Genomic DNA, 24471 nt, shown 5'->3' with positions numbered 1-24471 from the left:
GTGCAACAGACCGCCCTATGGAAATTAACATGGGGAAAACACGTTTTGGGACCCCCCTTTTATCTCGGCCCCCGCTTGACGAATGCCCCCCAAACTTTCAGGGAAGGAGCGGAGCGCCGCGAGGCAAAGTTGCTGAAAAATTCAGGCTGATTCCTCAACCGGCGCCAAAGATATTTCAAATAGAATGTTGCGATTTCCCTATGGAAATCGATCCTAACTATAACTACCTACTGGCGACCGCCAGTAGGTAATATATATATATATATATATATATATATATATATATATATATATATACATATACACATGTCTCACATGAGATCACCACTTGCAGCAAAGATCATCCAGCACTCCACCAGGGGGGTAATAATCACTCTGATTTATTTAAATTTAAACAACAACATCTACGCTTTTCTGTGGCTTGACGCTACCATGTTCACGATGTAGAAGCACATTTTTTTTCCCATTAATATACTCATTACAGACATTAACATAAGCGGAGGACAACAGTTTGTTTAGTGAAAAGGAGATTATTGCACTGTCCCTACGGGTGCCATCTTAGAACGTGTTAGACTACCAGTTATACAAGGCAATCAACCTTTACCCAGTTATTCATTTGATTTCAAGCCAGTTTAAAACAATTCAAAGACTTTTTTGCTCTCATATACAATTGTTTCATTTAGGCAATCATTCTGAATTTTTTGCATTGAGCAGCAAAATTAATTACTTGCATACAGTTTCAGAATAACGTTTCTTTCCTTGTATCTCAATGTGCCATGTGGCAGTTTTCACTTGTTCTCCTAGGTGCCAATATGAAACTATTAATACGGCAAAGATTATTAACATTTCAAAGTGCTAGTGCTCTGTTTAGACATTTGCTTTATAAATAACCAATTAACATATTAGTGCTAATGCTTTTGTTAATACAGTACTCTCTTAGAAAAAAATATATATACATTTATATATATATCTATATATGGAGCTCCAATTGTACCAAACAATCCCAGGGCACTCATGGGCGGGTGCTCCAACACGCTGGTACCGCGTGTCACAATCAAGGCTCGGAACCTCGTTATATTTCCATAAACAAAGCAAAAGCACTCCGTGGTGAGCGGTCAAAGTTGCTTAATCCAGCAACAGCAAATAAAAAATTAAGACGGCAAAGATTATTAACATTTCAAAGTGCTAGTGCTCAATTTAGACATTTGCTTGATAAATAACCAATCAACATAATAGTGCTAATGTTTTTGTTAATACAGTACTCTCTTAGAAAAAGTGCTAGTGCTTATGTATACTAGTTTCATTTTCATTTCAATCAGTACCAGTATACTTGTCTACAGTACTAGATAATCATAAAGTGCAAGTGCTCTCTTGTATAATATTTATATATAAAACCACAATAAACATCATCATATACTTTACAAAATACACTTTAAAATATAGAATTATATATTTTACATACAAATTCAAATTTATTTCGTCATTTTCCTTCTTTCTTTTTCCATACCATTCCACAAATGGTTGCTAAAAGAGTTTTTCACTGTATTATCCTACAAATAAAGTGCTATGTCCAAGAAATCTTTGTCTCACTATTTCCGTCTCTTTTCATCCAAAATTTAAAATTTCAACATAGAGACTTGAAAATAAATGGTACTTAAATGTGCTCGCTCGTTCTCATTTCATTATTATTGTTCATTCTGACTCATCATCAATTTACTCCAGACAAGTGTACAAGTCCTCATCTATATTAAACCCATGGGGTTCCTTGCTGTCACACTCCAGTATAAAATACTTTTCTAGTCGACGGAGTTCCTTCTTCCTATTTCTCTCTCTTTTCTTTCTGGGTACTGTGGCTATAAAGCTGTACTGTAAGCCTACGGGATCACTTTGGTGATGAGTTTGAAAATGTCTGGCGATAGGGTAAGTCTTATCCTGAATGACAATTGCTCTCCGATGTTGTAGTATTCTTTTAAATACAGGTACCGTTGTACTACCTATATAGATCTTTTGGAAGGGGCATTGTAACATGTAGACCACAAAACTTGATCTACAACTTAAAAAACCTCTGATCGTAAGGGTTTTGTTAAAAGATGTTTTAAAATGCGTGCGATTCAATCCATGAGTGCACGCCTTACACCTAAAACACTTCCTGAAACCCATTTTTTGCAGAAGCCAAGAGGGGGCTCCCCCCTCTTTTGTTCTTGATATTCACTCTTCGCAATCCTGTCTCTCAATGATTTAGATTTTCTAAAAACGACATTCGGATGTTTACTTTTGGGCCCACTACTGGTTAATTTTTCACCAGATAGCAATGTTTATTTAAAATTGACCTCACTTCCTTATGTTTCACATTAAAAGTAGTTATAAAAAAGTGGTTAGCTGAATGTAGTTCTGAACTTTTTATGATTATTCTCTCTCTGTTGTATTCAAGATAGTTAGAATATTATTCTTTGTCTTTCTAGGTTCTTGGCTTTTAAAGCGACCCCATGCATAATCTTTGGTGAATATCCTCTCTGTAGGAATCTACTGGTCATTTCCTGCTCCACTTTATAGTACTCTTCATCACTGCTGCATGACCTCTGTCCCCCATAAAATTCCCCAAAAGGTATACTAATTATGAGAGGTGCTGGATGGGCAATTCCTGCGTGGAAAATAGTGTTAACAGCAGTAGGCTTCCTAAAGATGGTTGTTTCAAGATTACCCTCCACTGGGTTTATTCTGATGTCCAAAAAATCTATGGAGGTTCTGCTCCAATGTCCTACAAATATAATATTCAGGCCATTTGTATTCAGGTCCCTGATAAATGATGTTATGTCCGTTTCAGTGCCTGCCTCAGCAACAAAAGGACATGTTCAGACCAATGTTCCAGAAGTGGCCCTCTGAGGACCTGCTTCTTCCACCAGCCCAGATGTAAATTGGTATAACTTGGGGGGGAGTAGGTGCCCATGGCCGTTCCCTGTTCCTGCTGGAACAGATCTTCACCAAATGAATTTTTTTTCTAGTCAGACACCATCTCATCATTTCTAAAATCATTTGATTGTGTTTTTAAAATCTAATGGGTCTTTTGTTTAAAAAATATTCAGTAGCCTTTAGACCGTCAGTATGCCTTATGCTACTATAAAGCGTATCAATATCAAGCGTTAGTAAAACCATAGTGCTCTCATTCCAACGTATATCATAAATACACTTTAAAAAATCCGTAGAGTCCTTAATATACAATGTCAATGTTCGTACAATCGGATTAAAAAAATAATCGATGTGTTTAGAAACGTTTTCAAATAAGCTGCCACACAAAGATATTATTGGTCTCTCAGGTGGAGTAGTGGTGCTCATATGCACCTTTGGGAGCATATAGAATACAGGTAGTATTGGGTTCTCTTGTTTTATCAATTTGTACTCGTCACAGCTCAGTAATTCTTTTACCACTTCATATTCTTTTCTGTTTATTCTGAGGTAACATTCTGTATCATTGAGTTGATTCAGAGCTTCCTTATTGTATAGCTCCCAACCCCACAACTCATTTCCTTCTTTCTCTAAAGGTTTTACTAACACTCTGTCGTCATTGGCAATTTTACCCACAGTTTTCTGTATCAGAGCTTTTTTGGAGTTGATCTTATTCTTTTGATTTGCTATTTTATAATACAAGCATTTCAAATCTTTTGTTATAGTTTCATTAAAAATATCCAGATTGTCCCTTATTGTCTGTGGAACAAATCTTCAAGGTGGCCGAAATGGGGCATGATCTTCTCTTTCCAAATTAAATGTCAGATGGTCTGCTGTATCATTACTCGCCGGGAGCTCATTTATATTGACTAATTCATCATTGTTTTCATTGTACAAAGAAAGTAGATTTTCTAAGGTGGGTGCATCATTTGCATTCAGTAAATTCAGTTCTGCTGGATGGATTGTCCGTATTTCTGGGATTGTTGGATTATGTCAGTTTCATTGATGTGCGTTTTGGATAATTTGAGTTTCCTCACAAATCGATATAAATCCATTCTGCTCTTGGGATAGTTAAAGTCATTCTCATCACAGTATGAAGTCCCAACTCGAGTACAGATTTCTCTTCATCTGTTAGGCTCATAGTACCTAAATTCACAATTGTTTGGTTGTCATTTCCATTTTCGCCTGTTTCTTTGAGTTGGAGCGCATTGATCTTTTTTGATTGCCATACTTGTTCTCCTTCTATATATCTCTCCTCCTCTTCTCTGGTTTCTCTTCCTCTGCCTCATCTTCTCCTGTGACCCCTTGTGGTACGATGATCTGTCTGTTGTTCCAACTTTAATAAATGGAATTCGTCTGTCACGACTAGCCTCACATCTTTTACTCCTCCTCCTCTTTGGTCATCTTGTTCTTGTTCAGAACCGGTGTCTGAGCTTGCTTCACTTTGGGAAATATCTGTTTGTTGAGTTGTACCACTTTGGATCTTCTGTCGTCTCACTAAGTCAAATTTTTTCGCGAATGTATGATTACGCCCTGACTCTTAATCCAGATGGTCACGTAGGAATTTTGTTGCTTTTCTATCTTTTATACGTTTTTCAGATTTCTCCAACCTTATTTTCATACCTTCTCTAAATTTTCCCACCTTAGTTTGGTCTCCATTATTTTCCAATATACCGTTTAATTCCTTTATTTTATTTATTACTTCCTGCCTTTCCTTTGCAGCATATTTCAATAAGATGCGTATCCTACTGATTGAGCTTGTTGTGCTGTTTTCTGCCCATTCACATAGCATTTCAGACTGCTGATTCTCATAGGTGGGTGTGATCATTATGCGCAGTCCGCGTGGCACCCCTCCCACCTGCAGGTACTGACACAATGAGGCTACCTCCCATCATCGGGAAATCTCTCTTTTCTTGAGTTTTTCCAGTTCTTGTAATTGTTTCCCCAGATCATTACTGCTTATTGGAATCGGGGCACTCCTATCCCTATTTGCCGGTAAAGCAGTTTCCTCAAACAATTTCAGAATTTCTTGCTCTCGAGCCGCACACTCCTCGACGCTCATTTTTTCAACCGGTATTTTCCCTCCTGCTCCTTTAGCGATATTTATGTTCTCAGGTAACAAATCGCGAGATATTCTTGCTGCAGAGCCTGACTCCCGTACCTCCCACTCGCTCGCCCTTCTTACCGGAGCTTTGCCGCGATTTGTCAGCCTCACTGCCGAGATTCTCCGATCACAGGCTGTGGGTTCCTCCTCGTGGTCCACACTCCTACAGATTCCGGGCGGCATTGGTATGGTTCTATGGGGGGCACGCCTGTCCCTTTGTTACCAAATTAATTCAGCGCTTATACTGGTGTTCATCCAGAACGTCAGGGGTGCTGGTTAAGAAATGTACGCCATGTTTTCAAATCTCTCACATGAGATCACAGCTTGCAGCAAAGATCATCCAGCACTCCAAAGGGTAATATTCACTCGGATTTATTTAAATTCAAACAACAATATCTACGCGTTTCGGTGGCTTGACGCTACCTTGTTCACGATGTAGAAGCGCCATTTTTTTCACGTTAAAATACTCATTACAGCCATTAACATAAGCGAAGGACAACAGTTTGTTTAGTGAAAAGGAGATTATTGCACTGTCTCTACTGGCGCCATCTTAGTACGTGTTAGACAACCAGTTATACAAGGCAATCAACCTTTGCCCAGTTATTCATTTGATTTCAAGCCAGTTTGAAAACAATTCAAAGACGTTTTTCCTCTCATATACAATTGTTTCATTTAGGCAATCATTCTGCATTTTTTGTATTGAGCAGCAACATTAATTACTTGCATACAATTTCAGAATAACGTTCCTTTCCTTGTATCTCAATGTGCCATGTGGCTGTTTTCACTTGTTCTCCTAGGTGCCAATATGAAACTATTAATATGGCAAAGATTATTAACATTTCAAAGTGCTAGTGCTCTGTTTAGACATTTGCTTTATAAATAACCAATTAACATAATAGTGCTAATGCTTTTGTTAATACAGTACTCTCTTAGAAAAAAATATATATACATTTATATATATATCTATATATGGAGCTCCAATTGTACCAAACAATCCCAGGGCACTCATGGGCGGGTGCTCCAACACGCCGGTACCGCGTGTCACAATCAAGGCTCGGAACCTCGTTATATTTCCATAAACAAAGCAAAAGCACTCCGTGGTGAGCGGTCAAAGTTGCTTAATCCAGCAACAGCAAAGTGTGCACAGACGCGTTTCGGACGTCTAGTCCTTCGTCTGTGTTTCAACATAGCGTGTGTAAGGTGGCTGTATTTAAGCACGTCATCGCGACCTATACATTGAAAGCGATGACGGCTTGGGACCTCTCATTTAACATGCAAATCGTGTGGCCATCATACGCGAGTCTTGGCTGAGAGATGGCAAAACAAGACCACCGGACGACGAAGAAGAACTCGGAGAGGGGGCTGGAAGGGGAAGAGGAAGAGCCAAAACCCCCCCCCAAAACTACATCCGCAAGAAGAGGAACAACAGACGGTAGATCTGGAAGCCAATCTGACTATAATTAACATGACTGAAAAGAACTTATCAAAAAAAGAGGAAGAAACACTACAACTGGGATTAACATTCTGTCAAAATGAGAAACTACTATATACACATACAATTAAGTTAATTAAGTATAATTATTGATTTATTCAAAAATTAGGTGAAATGTTCAAAATAAACCTCTTTACACTGATACATTTGAACATGTTTAGTACAAATTAAATACAAATAATAATATTAGTGATGGAGTGTATTTATTTAAAAATATTGGCTAAAGATTAATATTTATAAATGAAATATATCCACATTTTATTATTTAACACAGATTCCATTTGAGGAGTTAATGTGCATGCTCACCTACTTTTTTTTTACTAGTTCCAGATTCATTTTAATTATTTAAAATGATTGTTTATATTTATTTTTGACATTAAAATAAAATGTTTAATTATATTTTTACATAAATTAATTTTCTTATACTTTCTCATAGGGAGAACTCACCCTTCTAGTCGTGATTTCCCCAAAGAGGTGAAAAGTTACTAATAGTAACGTTATACTCATAAATTCATTCATAGGTGACTCCACACTCTCACCTCATTGGAAATCTCCACACAGAAATGGTGAGTACCACAAGAGTGGAGAGTTATACCACAGTGGAGGAGTAGATCTACACATACAAGTTTAGGTTTGTAAATGGGGCTCTATATATTTGGTATGGAAACGCAATGAATAACTCAAATGAAAGATATGTAATCCTTCACTGTAAACTAGCATTAATGTAATCCTTCACTGTAAACTAGCATTAATTAACATAGTTCATTCAGAAGCAGATTGCCTTCTAACAAATTTATTTCTTCATATTTGCTTACAGTTGAAGTCTGATTCCTGGACTCTTCTGCTTCCAATGGTACAGCTAAAAGCAGGGAACCCCGAGACCAATCACAACTATTTTCCTGTCAGTTCTCAACAGAGGTGGACTCACATAAGACTTAATATGTATCCGGGTAAGATGTGTAGTCATGCAATTGTATATGACAGTTACATTTTAACTTACTTTTTTTGTATGAAGGATTCATGCTCAGTAGCGGCTCCTGGAGGGAGTGCTGCGGGGCGGTGGGGTGGGGAGGGGAGGGCAGGGTGGGGGGTGGTAAACTCCGGCATACAGACGAACTGAGGTACGTACATAAATAAGTAAGTAAAATGAATTACATTGCGCACGCTGCATCGCCATTTGGTGTTGCAGTGTGCGCAATCTAATTCATTTTATTTATGCACTTACCTCCGTTCTGCCATATTCCGGAGTTTACTACCCCCCACCCTTCCCCTCCCCTGCCCCGCCTCACCGCCCCCGCAGCACTACCTCCAGGAGCTGCTACTTTTCATGCTAAAATTAGTTCCGTCATTCTTACAAATAAGTTGCTTACAGTTCAAAGTGTAAATATATGATGTAGCATGAGTTGTGTAAATGCTAAGAATTGTATTCTGCTATAAATTTATTTGAACTAAAGTAAACATTAGGAGTTATCTTTGGTGTCTGACAGTTATATTCTATTCAGATTAAAATGTGGTATGTTCTGGGAGCAATAGGCAGTCATCCGTGACGACTCCCACATTTCTCTGAGCTCCATGAGGAACTTCTCCCCAATCTCTGAAAAAGCAATTAAAAAAAATTTAACAAGCATTAGCAAACCCAATCAGTATTGCTTGGAACATTCAAGCACAGGGCTATTGGCTTTGCTAATGCTTGTTTGCTTTGGCATGGCCCAATTTCATATTTGAAAATGGCCATTGGCCATCTTGGAGTGGAGAGAACCCTCAATCATGCTTGGCATTGGAATGAGGCGGGTAGAGTAGACCATGTTGATGATCGACAAGATATTGGGGGCAGACATGCAACCTTTTGACCTCTGTCTTACAGAAGCGAAAAGATAGCCTATGGGATCTGATAAGGATAAGTGTCTGAAACACAGGGCCAGGCACATGTGGAAAGCACTTGTCGGTGACCGTGGTTCAGTTTATTGATTGAGGCAGTAATGCGGGTGTGGAAGGGACTCCAGTGGGACCCTCCCCACAGACATCATTGAGCCCGCAGCTGACGATCTATCTAAGCTGTGTATTGTGCCAAGAGCTGCATTAACCATATTGAGCCTGTATTTTACCAACAGAGTAGAAGTCCCACCAGGAGGGAAGGTCATCTTGAAGTTAGACACAGGTTGATTTCTGCAACTGTTCGGGTTCTGGGATGGGAAATTAATTGAGAGAATAGCCTAACGTGCCACCATAGATCCTGCGGCACAGAGGTTCTTAAACTGTAATTCACAGGACATTGGGGGTCCTTGATGCATTCTCGGAGGGTCCACCGGCTAGAGTGCCAAGCGCTAGCCCAAGCTGTCTACAACCATGTGATGCATTGGCTGTGTACAGTAGCGCCCCTGCGTACACTCATGTCACATAAGGAAAAGCTGTGAATGACTACTTGAAATTCACTCCTTGGCCTCTCTGCAGAGGGCACAGAGCAATGGTGGTGTGTGCCAATCGTACCTGTGACTATATGTGAAAGGGTGTGAAGGAAGTACAATAATACTGAAATACTGACTGGGCCAATGTGTTTCAAATTGAACGGGTCTTTTGTGTGTGTGGATGTGAATGAGGGGGAGATTGCGCCTAATTTAGAGTTTGGTGAACTGAGCTTATTCCGTAATAATGCCTCCATCCCATCATGAAAGTTCTTCTCAATGTATAAAACGTTTGACAGATTTTTTTTTTCTGGACTCCAGAACTCTACTTCTCATTACAAAGTGCACAAGCTCCTGTGCCCTCCATTTAAACATGGTTAAATTGGTTTATTCATAATTGACACATTTATCTTGTTCATAAGTCCTTAGTATATGGTGTAGAAAATACACCAAGGGCCTGGAAGTAAAATGCCACTCGTGGACAGCGGCACATATTGTGCCATCCACAGAGTGGGCCTACAAAACTTGGCTTCAGGCCTACCATTGTAGCCTGACTATTGCAGTGTAAAACCTGCAGTGCGAACTACCAAATATAACTTTTTGCCAGGCAAAGACCTCCCTTTTAAATATTAATATGTCACCACTATATAGGCCTTGTGGCCCACCATGTAGGGTGCATGGTATTTAAAAGTGGTTCATGCAGATGATTTGGTCTAGCCACCCAAGATGGCGGACATGTTTTTATGAGTCTCTCTCTGAACCCCGTTAACCCTGTTATAAATCATTATCTGATCCTGCCATTTGGGCCTGTATATTGGCCACAGAGTACCCGGAGGCTCCCAGGACCAACAGATCCTTTGGTGACAGCTGCCTGTGCCCCTCCTGTGGCGCACCTGTCTTTGTGTGGGCTGAAGGAGGTAAAGGCCAAACAGAGAAGTGAGGCAGGCCATGGTACTTGTTTTCGGACACCTGGACACACTTGCAGGTTTCTGAGTCCCTCCTAGATGGTAACACACACTGGCTGCAGTATGTGCCTCTCCTGTGACCGTTCCAGTTTGATGTGGCCTACGGAGATTGCAGACTGAATGGAGAGGGGAGGCAGGCAGGATGAAAAAACAGGCAATGGCTGGTCAGTGACCTCTCTCTTTAAGCTGGCATGTGCCTAGGGGTGGGCAGTTCAGGAGATGGGGGTACAGGATGGCACGGACCTCCTTTAATGATAAAGGTGGAAGTAGTTGGCTTGCGAAGATCAGAGATTCTTGGACTGGGACTGTACCACTAGGCCACACATAGAAACAAAATGCCCCACGTTATCTCCCCACCACTCCTCCCCCGATGCATAGCAGTGAACATCTGCACCTCCTGAACTGACGGGCCACAGAGCCCCTCCCCCCACACTCAGAAAGAGTCACGGGAACCCTGAGGGGTACTGGACATTCCTACATCAGTCAGCACCTGAGAATCTACGGCAATAGACCCGCGATCGTCTGAACCTCCTGCATTGAAGGGCCACAAAGACCTTGCCCCACACTGAGACAGAGATGCGGAGGTGGTACCGGGCACTTCACAGGTCTTTTAAAGACTATTTGCATGTGAATGAGGCTATGGTGTAGTTTCACCCCTTCTAAGAGCCCCTGCAGCTCCACTCTGTCTATTGCATTAAGTTTCAGCCCCCCCCCCCCGAAATTTTTCTTAGCCCCCCCCAAAATTTGGCTCTAGTTGCGTCTCTGACCGGGCCTTTCTGCATCTGAGAGCATCTGGGACTCCACTGGTGGTGCTGGTGGCTGGCATGAAGGCTGGTCAACTTTGACCTGGCTTCAACAATATACCTGCTCATACACTACATAACCTTAGGTGGGCTGGGTGTGCCTATCCCTTGGGAATTTTCCCTCCCTTTGTCTGGCTGAAACTGTTGGCAGAATCCACTTCAGTAAAGCCACATTTTGGGCAGTTGTGTGGCAATGCTACTTTGCTGAGGCTTTAGGAAGCAGGGGGCCCTGGATGGGGGGTGGGCTCCAAGGGAGTGGACTTGCTGGACAACCTTGGGCTTGTTCCTGTGGTGGGCTTCACCAGCTCGGTCTCATGCAGGATTGGGAGCCCTAGAAGGCCACTAGGAAGACAGCGTGGTGTAAAAAATCTAGGGGCATATTATCAAGGACCGGTGTTAAAATTATCGCTGTTTTATCGGCAGAAAACTACAGATAAAACGGCGATAATGGGCTTGATAATACGACCATGTTAATTCCCATAGAAGCCCATGTTCTGGGCTTCTATGGGAATTAACAAGGGCGTATTATCAAGCCCATTATCGCTGTTTTATCGGCAGTTTTCTGCCGATAAAACGGCGATAATTTTAACACCGGTCCTTGATAATATTACCCTAGTCTAGTTCACAATATTTTACCGGAGCATCATGGTGAAGGGAGGGAGGAGCAATGGCTCCGATTCCAGGCGTGTTAAATTACTGCACAATGTCTGCGACTTGAGTCCAGAGGAACCCAGCTGGAGGATCTGGCTTAGACCCACCCTAGGTTGCAATCCTCCAGGCCACATGTAATTTCCATGTGGCCAAGGGGAGGATAGATGGTGTTAATGTGGAGATCTCCCTTTTTTGGCAGAGTCTGCATAATGTAGCAGAGCACATGATTCACGTGGAGATTCAGGTCTCCTCAGCGGAAGATTAACTGCACTCCCTCAAGCAGGACGCTGCCCGGTTCCAACAGAAAACAGAGCACCTCGAGAGGTATCCAGAGGGCACATCCAGATACAATAATTTGTGCTTTGGGGAGATCTCAGAAGCCTGGAGGGTGAACACCAAGAGCAGTACTTTTTCAACTGGTGTAAACCGTGGGTCCCCGATAAAGAATTCTCTTATTGCTTAATGATCAAAGGAGCGCATTGGGCTCTCAATAAAAATCAATGCTCAGCACTCTTCCCCCCCTCCCATCATCCTGCTTAATTATCTGGATCAAGACGCACTACTCAAAGGGGCATGCAATCAAAAGACTACTTCACAGACGTCTATAAACACTATGAATTTCATGGACTATACAGCACTGGTGCAATAGCAGAGGAAAACCTTTGTCAAGGTCAAAATCAAGTTCATGGCAATGCAGATCAAAGACATGCTCCTGTACCCAGCATAGCTTGAAACTATTCGCTGGGGAAAATACATTTTTGGAATTGCAGAGGAAGCCTGGAGCTGGGTGGAAAAGAGCACACCATGCCACGGGGTGAGGGGGGGGGACAGGTGGGTGGGGTGTACAGGTGTGTATGACCAGTGCTTAATTTGAGAAATAAATAGTGCTGGGGCCCTTGTCAGGAGACCAGTGTAGCTTGCATCTGCCAGTGCTGCCAGTGACCGTACTAACAAAACTACTATGCATCACACTTCTCCAAGTGTGACAATTCAGACTATTCCATTTAAGGTATTTCGAATTAAAATTAAATCATATAATCAGCACCACCATGTGGCATACTGCCACAAAGCGCTTATGGCAGTATGCCACATGGTGGTGCTGTTTATATAATTTAGAGACAAGAGCAACAAGGGTTGTTTGTTAATTCCAAATAAGTTGGTGACGGTGCTGAATCCTGGAAAGCACTGGCTCAAGTTTAGTACTGGGTCTGACATAATCTGTGAGCAGCAGGACCCTCAAAGGGTCTCCCGGAGAATGGGATGGGGTGACCGCATCCTTCTCTGATGGTCGAAAGATAGATAGCATCCGTGAGATTGAAGCCTTTGGACCACTTAGGCCTAGAGCAACGGCATTCCCAATCAAGGAATGGCTAGCCTCTCAGATAGCTGGCGTAGGTATGACATTAGCTACGGCGGCACTATATCAGCGACTTTTGAAACCAGCCATGCTGTCCTACGCTGCTTCTCAACACAGGATCTATGAAATGGGGGACAAAGTCAGCAAGCTACTCTTCAGACTTGCTCACAAGCTTGAAACTAGAATAAGCCTGCACATCCATACAGTGACTCTTTCGCAACTTAAAATTTGCAATGTTTTTCACCACAGAACCCCCTCCCGGCTAAAGAGCAGTCCCACCTGATAGCGGCAGACCTCATCACGAGCACACTAGATCCCAAAACAAAGAGGTACAGGATGCTATGATCCCGTACGAAGAGATTCAGGAGGATATCGCCTCCATTCACACATGGCAAACTACTGGCCCCAATGGCTTCCCCGTAGAGTTTTAGGAAAATAGTCCTCGCTACTTGTCTCACCTCTTTTGCCACTTTACAAATAGGCCAGGCAGTGTGGGGTGCTTCCACACAATTTGCATGGTGCCACAAAAGCTTTTTACCACTAAGCCTGGCAATCATCCTAATGAATATTCCTCCTGCCAGTTGATTTAATTGATCAATATCGAAATAAATATCCCCATCAAACCCTTGGGCGATAGGCTGGTGAAGGTAATATAACCACTTCTTTGTGCAGATCAGAACAGCTTTATGTTGAACAGTAGTATCCGTCTCTGCTTTCATCGTTTGCTGGTAGTACTGGCTGTGGGTAAATAAGTTGTCAGAAGCCTTTGCTTTCTTATTGACCTTGAAAAGGTGTTAGACTCTGTAAATTGGACTTTCATGACCCAAATTCTACAGAAAATGAATTCCAGTCCATTGTTCCCCAGATATATCCAGACCTTATACACAGATCTATGAGCTCAGGAAATGGTGAAGTGAATGTTATCATCTCGTTTCCTAACAGGACGAAGTACACACCAAGTGTGCCCCTCTCCCTGCTACTTTTGCCCTGATAGTGGAACCACTTGTAGAGTTGATGAGCCGCGATGCTCAGGTGCGGAGAATTAGGTGATAGTCCAGGCACAAAGACTCAGTCTCGCTTTATGCAAACATCCTGCTCCTCTATATAAAGTGCCTACAATGTTCCATTCTAAGGCTGATGGACAATCTGACACTCAATGGGGATACAGCTGGCCTCTGGGGTCGATTGGGCAAGTCACATTACATTCCCATTGTTGGGCTGCATTCTGACTTCTGCCCCAAGCACTGAGCAAGCCTTGAATAAATACCTGGAAGTCCATATTTCCAGAGAGCCCATACAGTGCTGGGACCTCAACATGCTCCACTTTTGACCCAAACTAAGAAAGAGCTGACAGCCTGGGAGACTTTGCCTTATTCATAATGGGCAAGGGGCACACCTTTAAGGTTATTGCCTTCCCACATTTCCTTTATATAGTCTAGAACTAACCATACACCCTTCCTGCTATCCTGTACTTAGACATTAATTCTCTCCTCAGGAGATTCCTTCGATCTGGTACCCATCCACGAGTGTCTAACGAAGGGAGGGACTTAGAGCGCATCCAAGTCCAGCACACATGCTCCAAATATTCCCAAAAATCTATGTGGGGTATACAGTTCCTAAAGAAGAACGAGTGTCTATGTGGGTCAAAGACTATTCTTTAGGGTACGCTGGCGCGGTGACCCTACAACAATTAAATGCCCTCACACATCTAGATTGGTGTCAAGCTTCATCATAGGGCATTTGCTCCACGTCGGGCTGGTGCTGCAATGCCTGATGTGGAGTTCTGGACTTTTTAGTTCCGTCCAGAGGTGTCAGGGATAACACCCGAAGACCCCGGAGTTCCACCTGTCTTGGTGCACAAACAAACAGAAACACGGGCTTCTCGATGGTGGCGTCAAAGACCAAAGGTTTATTACTGCAGGGACACAGAAGTCACAGAAACTACACATGGGCAGTATCTAGGAGCCTGTTCAATTTGTACAAAGAGGGTTGCTCCTTATATACTAAATATTGGGCTTCAGGCAAATTCTTTACATGTTACCACAGTTCTAAACATTCGTGTCTTAAACAATAAATATTTGGCATTGCACAGGAATCGTCAACAGTATCTGATGTCAAAACATTACGAATGAGGGGTTCCCACTAGTCCATCATAATCCCATGTCAATTCTTTATTCAAGACCCGGACCGCCTCATCGTAAATTTCGTTACCTCCCCCTAATAAAGGCCCAGAAGGAAAGGAGCAGAGCCAGGTGCAGAAGATAGAAAGACAGGATAAGAAATGTTTGTGGGTCGTAAATGGGCACGGTTACCAGCTTCGGCCGCCTAATCATGATCAGGCCAACGAACACAAGAACCAGTATAGCAGGACTGGCCTCAGGCTGGGGAGGCAGTTCTGCCGAGTCATGCTGCCACAGCGTTGCTGGCCTAAGGTGCACGTGTCACTAGCAAGGTGAATCGCCGGTTAAGGCCTACGTGTCCTTAAATGAAAGAAGTCATTGCGTGTCCATTGACTATGTGAGGGCAAGGAATACAAAATGGCTTCCGTGTTCTAAGATGGATGCCATGGGTAAATCACAAATGTGATGGTAACAGGAGTGCTCTTGCTCGCAGCATAGCGAAAACACCAGGATATACTAAATGGATCATTTGCGGTTCACTGATACCAAAATTATGTATTTACGACAATGATTACAAACACGAGTAAAATCGTCACGGAACCTCAGACCCTCCTTTTGCCCTTACATAGGCAATTACTCAGTCTATATCAGAGTCTAATTCTATGCTCATTAGGTCAGCAACATGTTGTTGCGTCATCATCCTGTCTCGTGTCTTTTCTCCTAATGTAGGTGGTTTTCTGAAACAGGTTGCAGCACAGAGGCTACACAGAGCGGGACCACATTGGATAATAAGACAGCACGAGAACAGAAATACTAGGATGACACCAATGACCATCAGAACCTTCCATCCCCACGCTGATACCAGAGTCCAAAACCACTCCATGAAGGACCAGTTTCCCTTATCTACGTGTATAGAGTCGGAAATCTTATGTAGCTTAGAGATTGCTTCATAGACTGTTGGAGCATTATTTGGAATAAAGACACAGCAGCTCGATTGGATCATTCTGCATACCCCACCTCGATCTGCAAGTATTACGTCTAGAACCATACGGTTCTGCAACGTCATGAGACGATCCGCCTGAAGCTCAGCTGTTAAGTTACTAAGGGCACCAGCAGTTTCTGTAATAGTAGATTCAACTACCCGTGTTAGTTGACGAAGATTTCTACTATTGGCCATAGGCCCCCAAAACGGAAGGAAACCTTTGAAAAAGTCTCCAGCTTCTTGACCAGCGGTATCTTCCTTGCTGAAGACACCTCTTGCTACTCTGGTTTTGTGATAATCTGAAGAAGCAGTGTATGTCGGGGGTAACAATCGAGCAATATAACATGAACCTGAAAAGTCAGCAGACAGCCATGTATATGCTCTGTCCTGACAAATGAAGTAGGTACCCCTAGCAGTCAGAAAGGCAGGGGAGGAGTTAGACGGAAATACGTAAGTCTCAACGCACTCACTCCTCCCTAGCTGAGCTCTCGGATTTCTCCCATTTCCTTGCAAACAGACCTGACCTCGGTGAGGCACGACCCAAACTGAAGTGGAGCTTTTACGCTTGCTTTCTCCCAAACTAAGGCGATACTCTGTAGAGTTCCAACTCAAATACATCAGTAATTCATCTCTAGGATAAGAAGGAGTATTATTGACGTCTTTAATCATATCAATAATTCCCTGTACTAAAGCTTTGTTGGCTGAGTTGTATTTAGTGGACCGTGGTGGACGCGGAGGATAGGTCTCAAGGGCATATGAAAAAATGGTCTGAAAGGCCTGAAATGATCCATTATAGACTAAATGCAAGAATGCCTTTATCCATAGTGTGAGGTATCAAGCCACACACCCAGCAGTCTGTAGTATTAACTATCAGTTGGTGTTGATGCAAGAGCTGTACAAATGTATTGTTAATAAATTCTGAGCGTCGAGCTTGTTCGTGTTCAGGAAATGAGTGAAAAGAATGCATAGAAGAAACCGTAGAAGTAGTAGGATCAAGGGGAGGTACTGTAGTTACTGGCATAAAAATCAAATGTACACCAAAGACGATTCCACCCACCAACGTTATCAAAACAATTAAAAATGTAACTGCACATTGCATTAGAAAGCATTTGCTGTGTAGTATTCTGTACAGTCTATTTCTGCGAACATAAATTACATTTTCTCGTTGTAGCTCAGGAAGCTCCATCTTCTACGACCGTTCGCGACCACTGATGATGTGTACGTAGATGAAAATGCCTCTATCAGCCCTGGGAGTTCCCAGAACTAACAGAAAGATCGACCTTGTGTCTGACCCCCGCAGATTCAACTAGGCACACAGCCACGACCCTACGGCTACCCAGACGGCAAGGCAATTTTAAAACAAAAAGAAACAATACAAAGTATTAGCAAACTTCCTGGCTGGAGGCAATGTATAGCAAATTCAAATCTGAAAATAGGCAGTTTCCTGCTTTATTTGTCCATATTGCGAGAACGTAAGTTGTATCTCAGTTTTGCAGGAGCTGTCTGATCTGGAAAACAATGTATTTTCAGCTGACGTTGCAATGTTCACGTTCGCAGATGGCAAATGTTCATTGGGTGTGGATGACAAATGTTCAGGGTTCAAAAGAGCAGTTTCAGGAGGAGAGTCAGAATTTGGTGAATCCGTGATCAGTTCTGCATCGCTGAAAGGTATGAACCTGGGGATTTGTTCCGTTTCAGAGGCACCGATTCCTTTCTTTACCCAGTTGTCGTACGGGAGTGGCAGAGGCACACGTTTAGCATGTGTCGTATGGATCCAGTTTTTCCTTCCGGCCACACGAATAGCAGTTCTCGTTGCTAGCAGGACTTGGAAAGGGCCAATGAATCTGGGCTGAAGATTTTTTGTTCTTGCAAAATTTCTGATGACCACCTGATCACCCGGTTTCAGCTGATGGCCTGGACTCTCCGGTGGCTTTGGCAATGCATCGAAAACCTGTTGGTGAATAAGACTCAATTTAGCAGTCAAGTCGAAAAGGTAATCAATTAACATTGGGTATTCCAGCTGCTTAAATTCTTTCGGTCTAGGTACCCCCCAAACATTTGCAGGACGGCCAAAAACTATTTCGTAAGGACTAAGCCCTACTCTAGAATGTACAGTTGCTCTTGTTGATAGCAAAGCCAAAGGCAATGCGTCTGGCCAGGACAAACCCGTGGATGCTTGTATCTTAGCGAGTTTCAGTTTAAGGGTGCCATTGTAACCCTCGACTAAACCCGCGGACTGGGGATGATTCGCACTATGAAATTTCTGTCTAATCCCTAGGCCGGCACACACACTCTGCATAACTTTCCCTACGAACTCACTTCCGTTGTCTGACCATACAATCCGTGGCATTCCGTATCTGGGGAAGTATTCTTTAAGAAGAATTTTGGCAGTGGATAAGGCAGTATTGTCCTTCAGTGGGTATGCTTCGATCCATCTGGAGAAAGCACAAACTACCACTAGGACGTATTTCAGATTATTGCAACGATCCATGTGAATGAAGTCTAGCTGGATCACCTCAAAGGGGCAGGAAGGAGGAGCGAAGTGACCTGCAGGTGTGGGGATTCCCTTGCCAGGATTATGCATCAAGCATACCATACAATTTCTCACCACTCTCTCTGCACACTTACTAATCCCGTCATTCTTCCAGACCGGAGCCAACATCTTACAAATCCCTTTTGAACTGATGTGCGCTGTTCCATGTGCCATCGTTACTACTGCAAGCACATACGCATCAGGCAACATCCAACGCTGTTGTTCCGACAAATCAATCCAACACCCACTCGAGTCCAATTTACCCGTGCTCTCTCTCCATGCAAGTTTTTCCTCCTCAGTCGCCTCTTTCTGAATTTCCTTCACGCTTTCCACTGTGTCTTCACACATTCCAGACTCAGAAATCCATCTTGCAGACGTTGCAACATACATTCTACTCATCATATTTCTAGCTGTCTGTTTTGCAATCTCATCAGCGAAAGCATTCCCACGACCAACATCATCCGTGATTGCTTTATGAGCACTGCATTTCACAATCGCAACTTCAGTCGGCAAGGTTAGAGATTCCAACAAGTCATTAACTAGCTGACCATGTTGAATCTTAGTCCCATGGGACGTAATGAAACCTCTTTCTTTCCACAAACGGCCGAAACTATGGGCCACGCTGAACGCGTACTGACTATCTGTGAACACATTCACTCTCTTTCCCTTAGCTAAAACGCACGCTCTTGTTAGCGCGATCAATTCTGCAGCCTGGGCAGAATTCTGACTCACTCTTGCAGTCTCCACAATCGTACTCAAAGTTGTTACTGCATAAGCAGCAGTCACATCACCATTCTCCAATTTGAAGCAAGACCCGTCAACATACAACGTGCCATCTGGATCTGACAACGGAGTGTCTTTTAGATCGATTCGTCCTTTTGTTTCTTCCTCAGTTTTGAAACAAGAGTCGTGTGGTTCGGAATCACTCGACTCTTGGCTAGTCGGCAACAATGTTGCTGGATTCAATACATTGCATCTTTTGATCTGAATATGACTAGCTAACAGTGTCAGTTCATAACCTGATAATCTAGCACTGGTAAGGTGTTGCGTCTTGGTTCGGTTCATGAGTGTATCCACAGCATGAGGAACCATAACTACTAGCATGTTGTTCATTACTAAACCAGCAGATTGTCGAATGGAAGCTGCAGCTGCGGCTGTAGCTCTCAAGCAACTAGGCAATGCTCTAGCTACTGGATCTAATGTTGATGAAAAATACGCACAAGGGCGTTGTTTATCACCAAATTTCTGCGTCAAAACACTCAATGCACAACCTTCTCTCTCGTGGACATAGAGCGTGAATGGCTTACTGTAGTCGGGTGTACCCAATACAGGTGCTGAACACAGTGCATTTCGTAACTCAGAAAAACTCTGCTGACATTCAGCAGACCATGGTACCGGACTCGGAACACCTTTCCCAGTCAAGGCTACCAATGGTTTTGCTAGAAGAGAAAAATTTGGGATCCATTGCCTACAATATGAGGTAATACCCAAAAAAGGCACGTACTTCTCTCTGCGTGCTAGGAACATTCATCTGTGTAATTGCTTTTATTCTCTCTGGGGTCAACTTCCTTCCCTCCTTTGACAAGAGATGACCTAGGTAGGTCACTTCTTGGCAGCAGTATTGCATTTTTGAAGGTGACACCTTGTGATTCAAATCTGACAAGTGATGCAATAAAGAAATCGTAGCTGTTTTGCAAGTTTCCTTGTTATCGGCAGCCACTAGAAGATCATCGACATACTGTACTAAAGCAGAACCACGAGGAAGTACGAAGGAATCTAACTGGCTTTTTAATGCTTGACTGTAAATGGATGGGCTTTCACAATAACCTTGTGGAGCGCGTTTAAATCTAAAACTTCGTCCTCCTAGAGAGAAACCGAAGATATCTCTGCTTTCCTCGGCTATCGGAATGCTGAAAAAGGCATTTTTCAAGTCGACAACTGAAAACCATGCTGCTGTAGCAGGAATCAACGTCAACAATGCAGTAATGTCTGGAACCACAGGAAACTGTGGGATCACAATTTTATTAACCTCTCTAAGATCAATTACAAACCTATATACTGGAGGCTTTGTAGGGTCAGTTCGTTTCAAAATAGGCAGTACAGGACTATTACAGACATTACCTCTAGTCTCTTCTACAACATCTTTCTTGATCAGGTCTTGTACTATCAGTAGGAGCGCACGCTCACCTTCACTAGAGATTCTGTATTGTGGAATTCGTGGAAGTTTAACATTTGCTTTCAAAGTTACTACATAGGGTGGAATTTCCAATAGACCTACATCATTAGGACCAGTCGCCCAAAGAGTATCAGGGAGTGAACGCAGCTCTGGTGGGAGCGCATCCATCGACAAGTACATCGGGGATATTATTCTTTTACCCAACGTAAGCTGTACTCCTGCTGGAGAACAGTACAATGTCGCGTACAGGCGTTTTAACAAGTCTAAACCAAGCAGATTTTCGTTACAACCTGTCGTCAAAATCAGGGGTGCTTTCAATTGACGGGGTCCAACTGAAATAGACAAAGGACCAGAAACAGGGTTGTGAACAGGGGCGCCCGAAAAACCTACTGAAACGTTTGTTGAGCCAGACAAAGGTGCGCCAGGGAGTTTCGCATGTATGATAGAACTTTTTGCTGCACCAGTATCCAACAGAAACGGTTCGACTATACCTGATGTTGCTACTGCGACATAAGGCCCACTCTGATCTACTGGAACTGATACTACTCCCTCTCTTTGTCCATGGCTGTCCTAGTACTCACTTTGCTGAATTTCCTCACTAGTTTCATAATAGTCTTCGACATGATACTGTGGAGACCTATTCTGTTGGGCAGATTGTCCATTTCGCTGGTCGAAATAATTAGAGGGGCGATCACTCGTCTGCGGAGGCATAGCACCTCGTCCTCGACCTCTAGAGTTTTGCATAGAACTACCACGACCTCTCTGAGCTGCCGCAGCATTATTTTGCGTTCAAACTGGACATTCACTTTTGTAATGACCTTCCTTTTTGCAATAAGCACATTGATTCCATTGGTATTGTGGCCTTTGAAAATTATAATCCGTTCTTTGATATGACCCTTGCTGCATATTAGTTTGATTCATGCAAGGCGGATAAGCTTGCTGTAAAAGTACTTTAGTTTTTAAATCTTTCGTTTTTTTATCTGATTTTTCCTTCTCTTCTTTATCTCTATTTTCATAGTACTGAGCAGTCGCAAGTATTTGCGCAGTCGTAGAGACAGCCCACGCACTTTCAGAATTCTTTAATTTACTACTAAGTTCTGGCAACAGATTGTGCACAAATTTATCAACAAATAATCTCTGGCCTCCTTCTGTGCTCATATCCTGACCACTATGATCCACGAAAGTCTCCTCGAATCTTGTGAAAAAGTCGGAGACGCTTTCGTCTTTCTTTTGTTTGCACGCGGACAATTTGTCCCAGTTAACGCGCAATGCTGGCATCAAGGTTTTCATTAAATCGATTATTCTACCAGGCAAATTAGCAATTAAAGGTTCAGGTTTGGAACCACCTATTTGTTGACCATCCGCTGCAATTATAGCTGCCCAGTCCCCACCTAGGGCAACTGGATGATTCTCTTTACGAATTTTAGCCCAAATTGGTTGCGGTACTACATTACCAAATAGCAGATCTATGTCAGCAAGATTCAATACACAAGCGTCAACTGTTTGAGCCAACTCTTTGTAGTACCCTGCAGGATTTTTACGCGGATCTGGCAAGGCCTGTTTCACTGCTAATACTTCAGCTCGCTTCCATGGAATATGTATCCAGACTCTCTGGAATTGGGCCGGAGCGGCTGCAATACCAAGGTTTGCATTAGCTTGCACAGCTTCACGCCAAATTGGTGGAACCTCTCTCATTGGATATTGACGATTTCGTTTCGTACTACGTTTCTCTAATTCTCTCGGTGAACGAAGGGATGGGTCATTCCTATAACTTAAAATCAGTTCCATCGCTTCTTTTATATTTTGTCCAACTATCATACCTGCAGCAAACTCTTTCTGAACATTAATTAATTCTCCTAGATTTGATTCAGGGTCATCCTCTTCCAATTCCTCACGTAGAAGGAAACACATTTCATCGAACACATATCGTTGTGTCGGTTCGTTCCATTGCATAAATGTATCTAATACATTTTGTACATTATATCTTCCAACTTTCGAAACCCATCTAAGAGCAGTGGAATCTAATATTCCTTTTTCTTCAGTACTGGGAAGCTGACTACGTCTCTGCACAGAGTCAGAGGTAGGAGTCTTAATCAGAGTTTTATAGAAGGGAGATAGAATATTGGAGACAGAATCAGTGATTCTTCGACGAACAGAAAGCGGAGTCATAATATTAGCAGAGGCAGTGAATAGAGTAGCAGTTGGAACAGATAGATCAGGAACAGTAGGAGTAGCAGGAAAAATAGCTTGTGAAGTAGCAGGTGTGAGCGACACAGGCATAGGTAAAGAAGCCGGCAACCCTAGAAGAGGGGTTGTCGAAGGAACATTAATATTGACCACAGGAGGTACAGGAACTTGATTCAGGGGAGCGGGAACAGGGACACCAGGTTGTCCAGCAACCGGTAATTGAACATTCGGTATAGGTGGAGCCGTAGCACCCTGTGCATACGGTGGGGGTGATCGTAACAAGTAAGACAACAGGGGATCCTTTTCAGGGTCCTCTACTATCTTAGCCGTACTCGATGGCAAAGCAGGATAGCACTTGTCTATCGCTAAATTACGCTCTCTATCGGCCACCTCCATCGCTTTCTCAGACTCGTTGAGTTGCAGCTGCCTAGCAGACTGTTCTAAAGTCAACTCTTGCTCTTTCTGTTCTTTCTTCAACTTTTTAATTTCTCTCTGTTTAGATTCTTTTCGCCAATAACGGAAAGAATCAAACATTGCCGGCCGGGCTTTCTTCTTAAACAACCTTCTTTCTAGATTATCGAGAACTTCAGGTTCAAAACTACCATGTAGTGGCCAACTAAGGACACCATCTTTCTCTGTGTAGTGGATCCATATCTCGTTATAAGAGATAGGGCCCACACCAAACTTACAATATAGATCATAAAGGGGAGTTCCAATCGGAGGAACCAAACACGAGTCCTCCAACTGGGAATCACTGTTGCAACTAAAACAAGACAACATACAATTTTTCCGACTTACCATTTTATAATCCGGAACACAAAACAAACAAGACACAAACAGAAAAGATGCGCACTCGAATCAAGAACTTAGGCCTACCAGAACTGACAAATGTATCGATACCTGAACTGAACAGAATGATTATCGTAACCAGAATAACCAGTGATAACCTTACAGAACTGAACTGAACTGAGAACTAAAAGGATTATCCAAATAGGAGCAACCCTTACAAAATAACCAACTAGCAACCACTGAATACTTAACTGAGGCACTGAAGACGTCACCAAGGAGAAACCCGTCACGTTTCGCCGTACTGAGGACTGCACCTCGGGTCCAAGACAGGGCGACGGTCAAGGCAACGGACCACTGCAGCCGTCTGAACGGGAACCCTCGTGGAAGAGAACGTCGGGGCCACTTTTGCGATATGCCGGGATCGATGAAGTGGGGCGCCTCCCTCTGAAATCTTCACACGAAGCTCCTCGAACTCTTCAGGCTTTTGGACCGGTACCGAATGACGTCGCCCCACGTTGGGCGCCAATTGGAGTTCTGGACTTTTTAGTTCCGTCCAGAGGTGTCAGGGATAACACCCGAAGACCCCGGAGTTCCACCTGTCTTGGTGCACAAACAAACAGAAACACGGGCTTCTCGATGGTGGCGTCAAAGACCAAAGGTTTATTACTGCAGGGACACAGAAGTCACAGAAACTACACATGGGCAGTATCTAGGAGCCTGTTCAATTTGTACAAAGAGGGTTGCTCCTTATATACTAAATATTGGGCTTCAGGCAAATTCTTTACATGTTACCACAGTTCTAAACATTCGTGTCTTAAACAATAAATATTTGGCATTGCACAGGAATCGTCAACAGTATCTGATGTCAAAACATTACGAATGAGGGGTTCCCACTAGTCCATCATAATCCCATGTCAATTCTTTATTCAAGACCCGGACCGCCTCATCGTAAATTTCGTTACCTCCC

General features: G+C 43.0%; 1 protein-coding gene across 3 annotated transcripts in view; it reads left to right on the top strand.

Moving 5' to 3' along the window:
• Positions 1–24471, top strand: part of ALLC (allantoicase) — a 798009-nt gene that overhangs the window by 380516 nt on the left and 393022 nt on the right. For all 3 annotated transcript variants that reach the window (XM_078647862.1, XM_078647863.1, XM_078647864.1), the window contains exon 7: positions 7357–7489. In XM_078647862.1, the coding sequence (XP_078503988.1) occupies positions 7357–7489 (133 nt within the window). The remainder of the gene's footprint in view (positions 1–7356; positions 7490–24471) is intronic.

This window comes from Lissotriton helveticus, chromosome 6 (assembly GCF_964261635.1).
Source record: "Lissotriton helveticus chromosome 6, aLisHel1.1, whole genome shotgun sequence".
In the NCBI taxonomy this organism is placed as follows: domain Eukaryota; kingdom Metazoa; phylum Chordata; class Amphibia; order Caudata; family Salamandridae; genus Lissotriton; species Lissotriton helveticus.
This window is presented reverse-complemented; position numbering and strand designations above follow the sequence as displayed.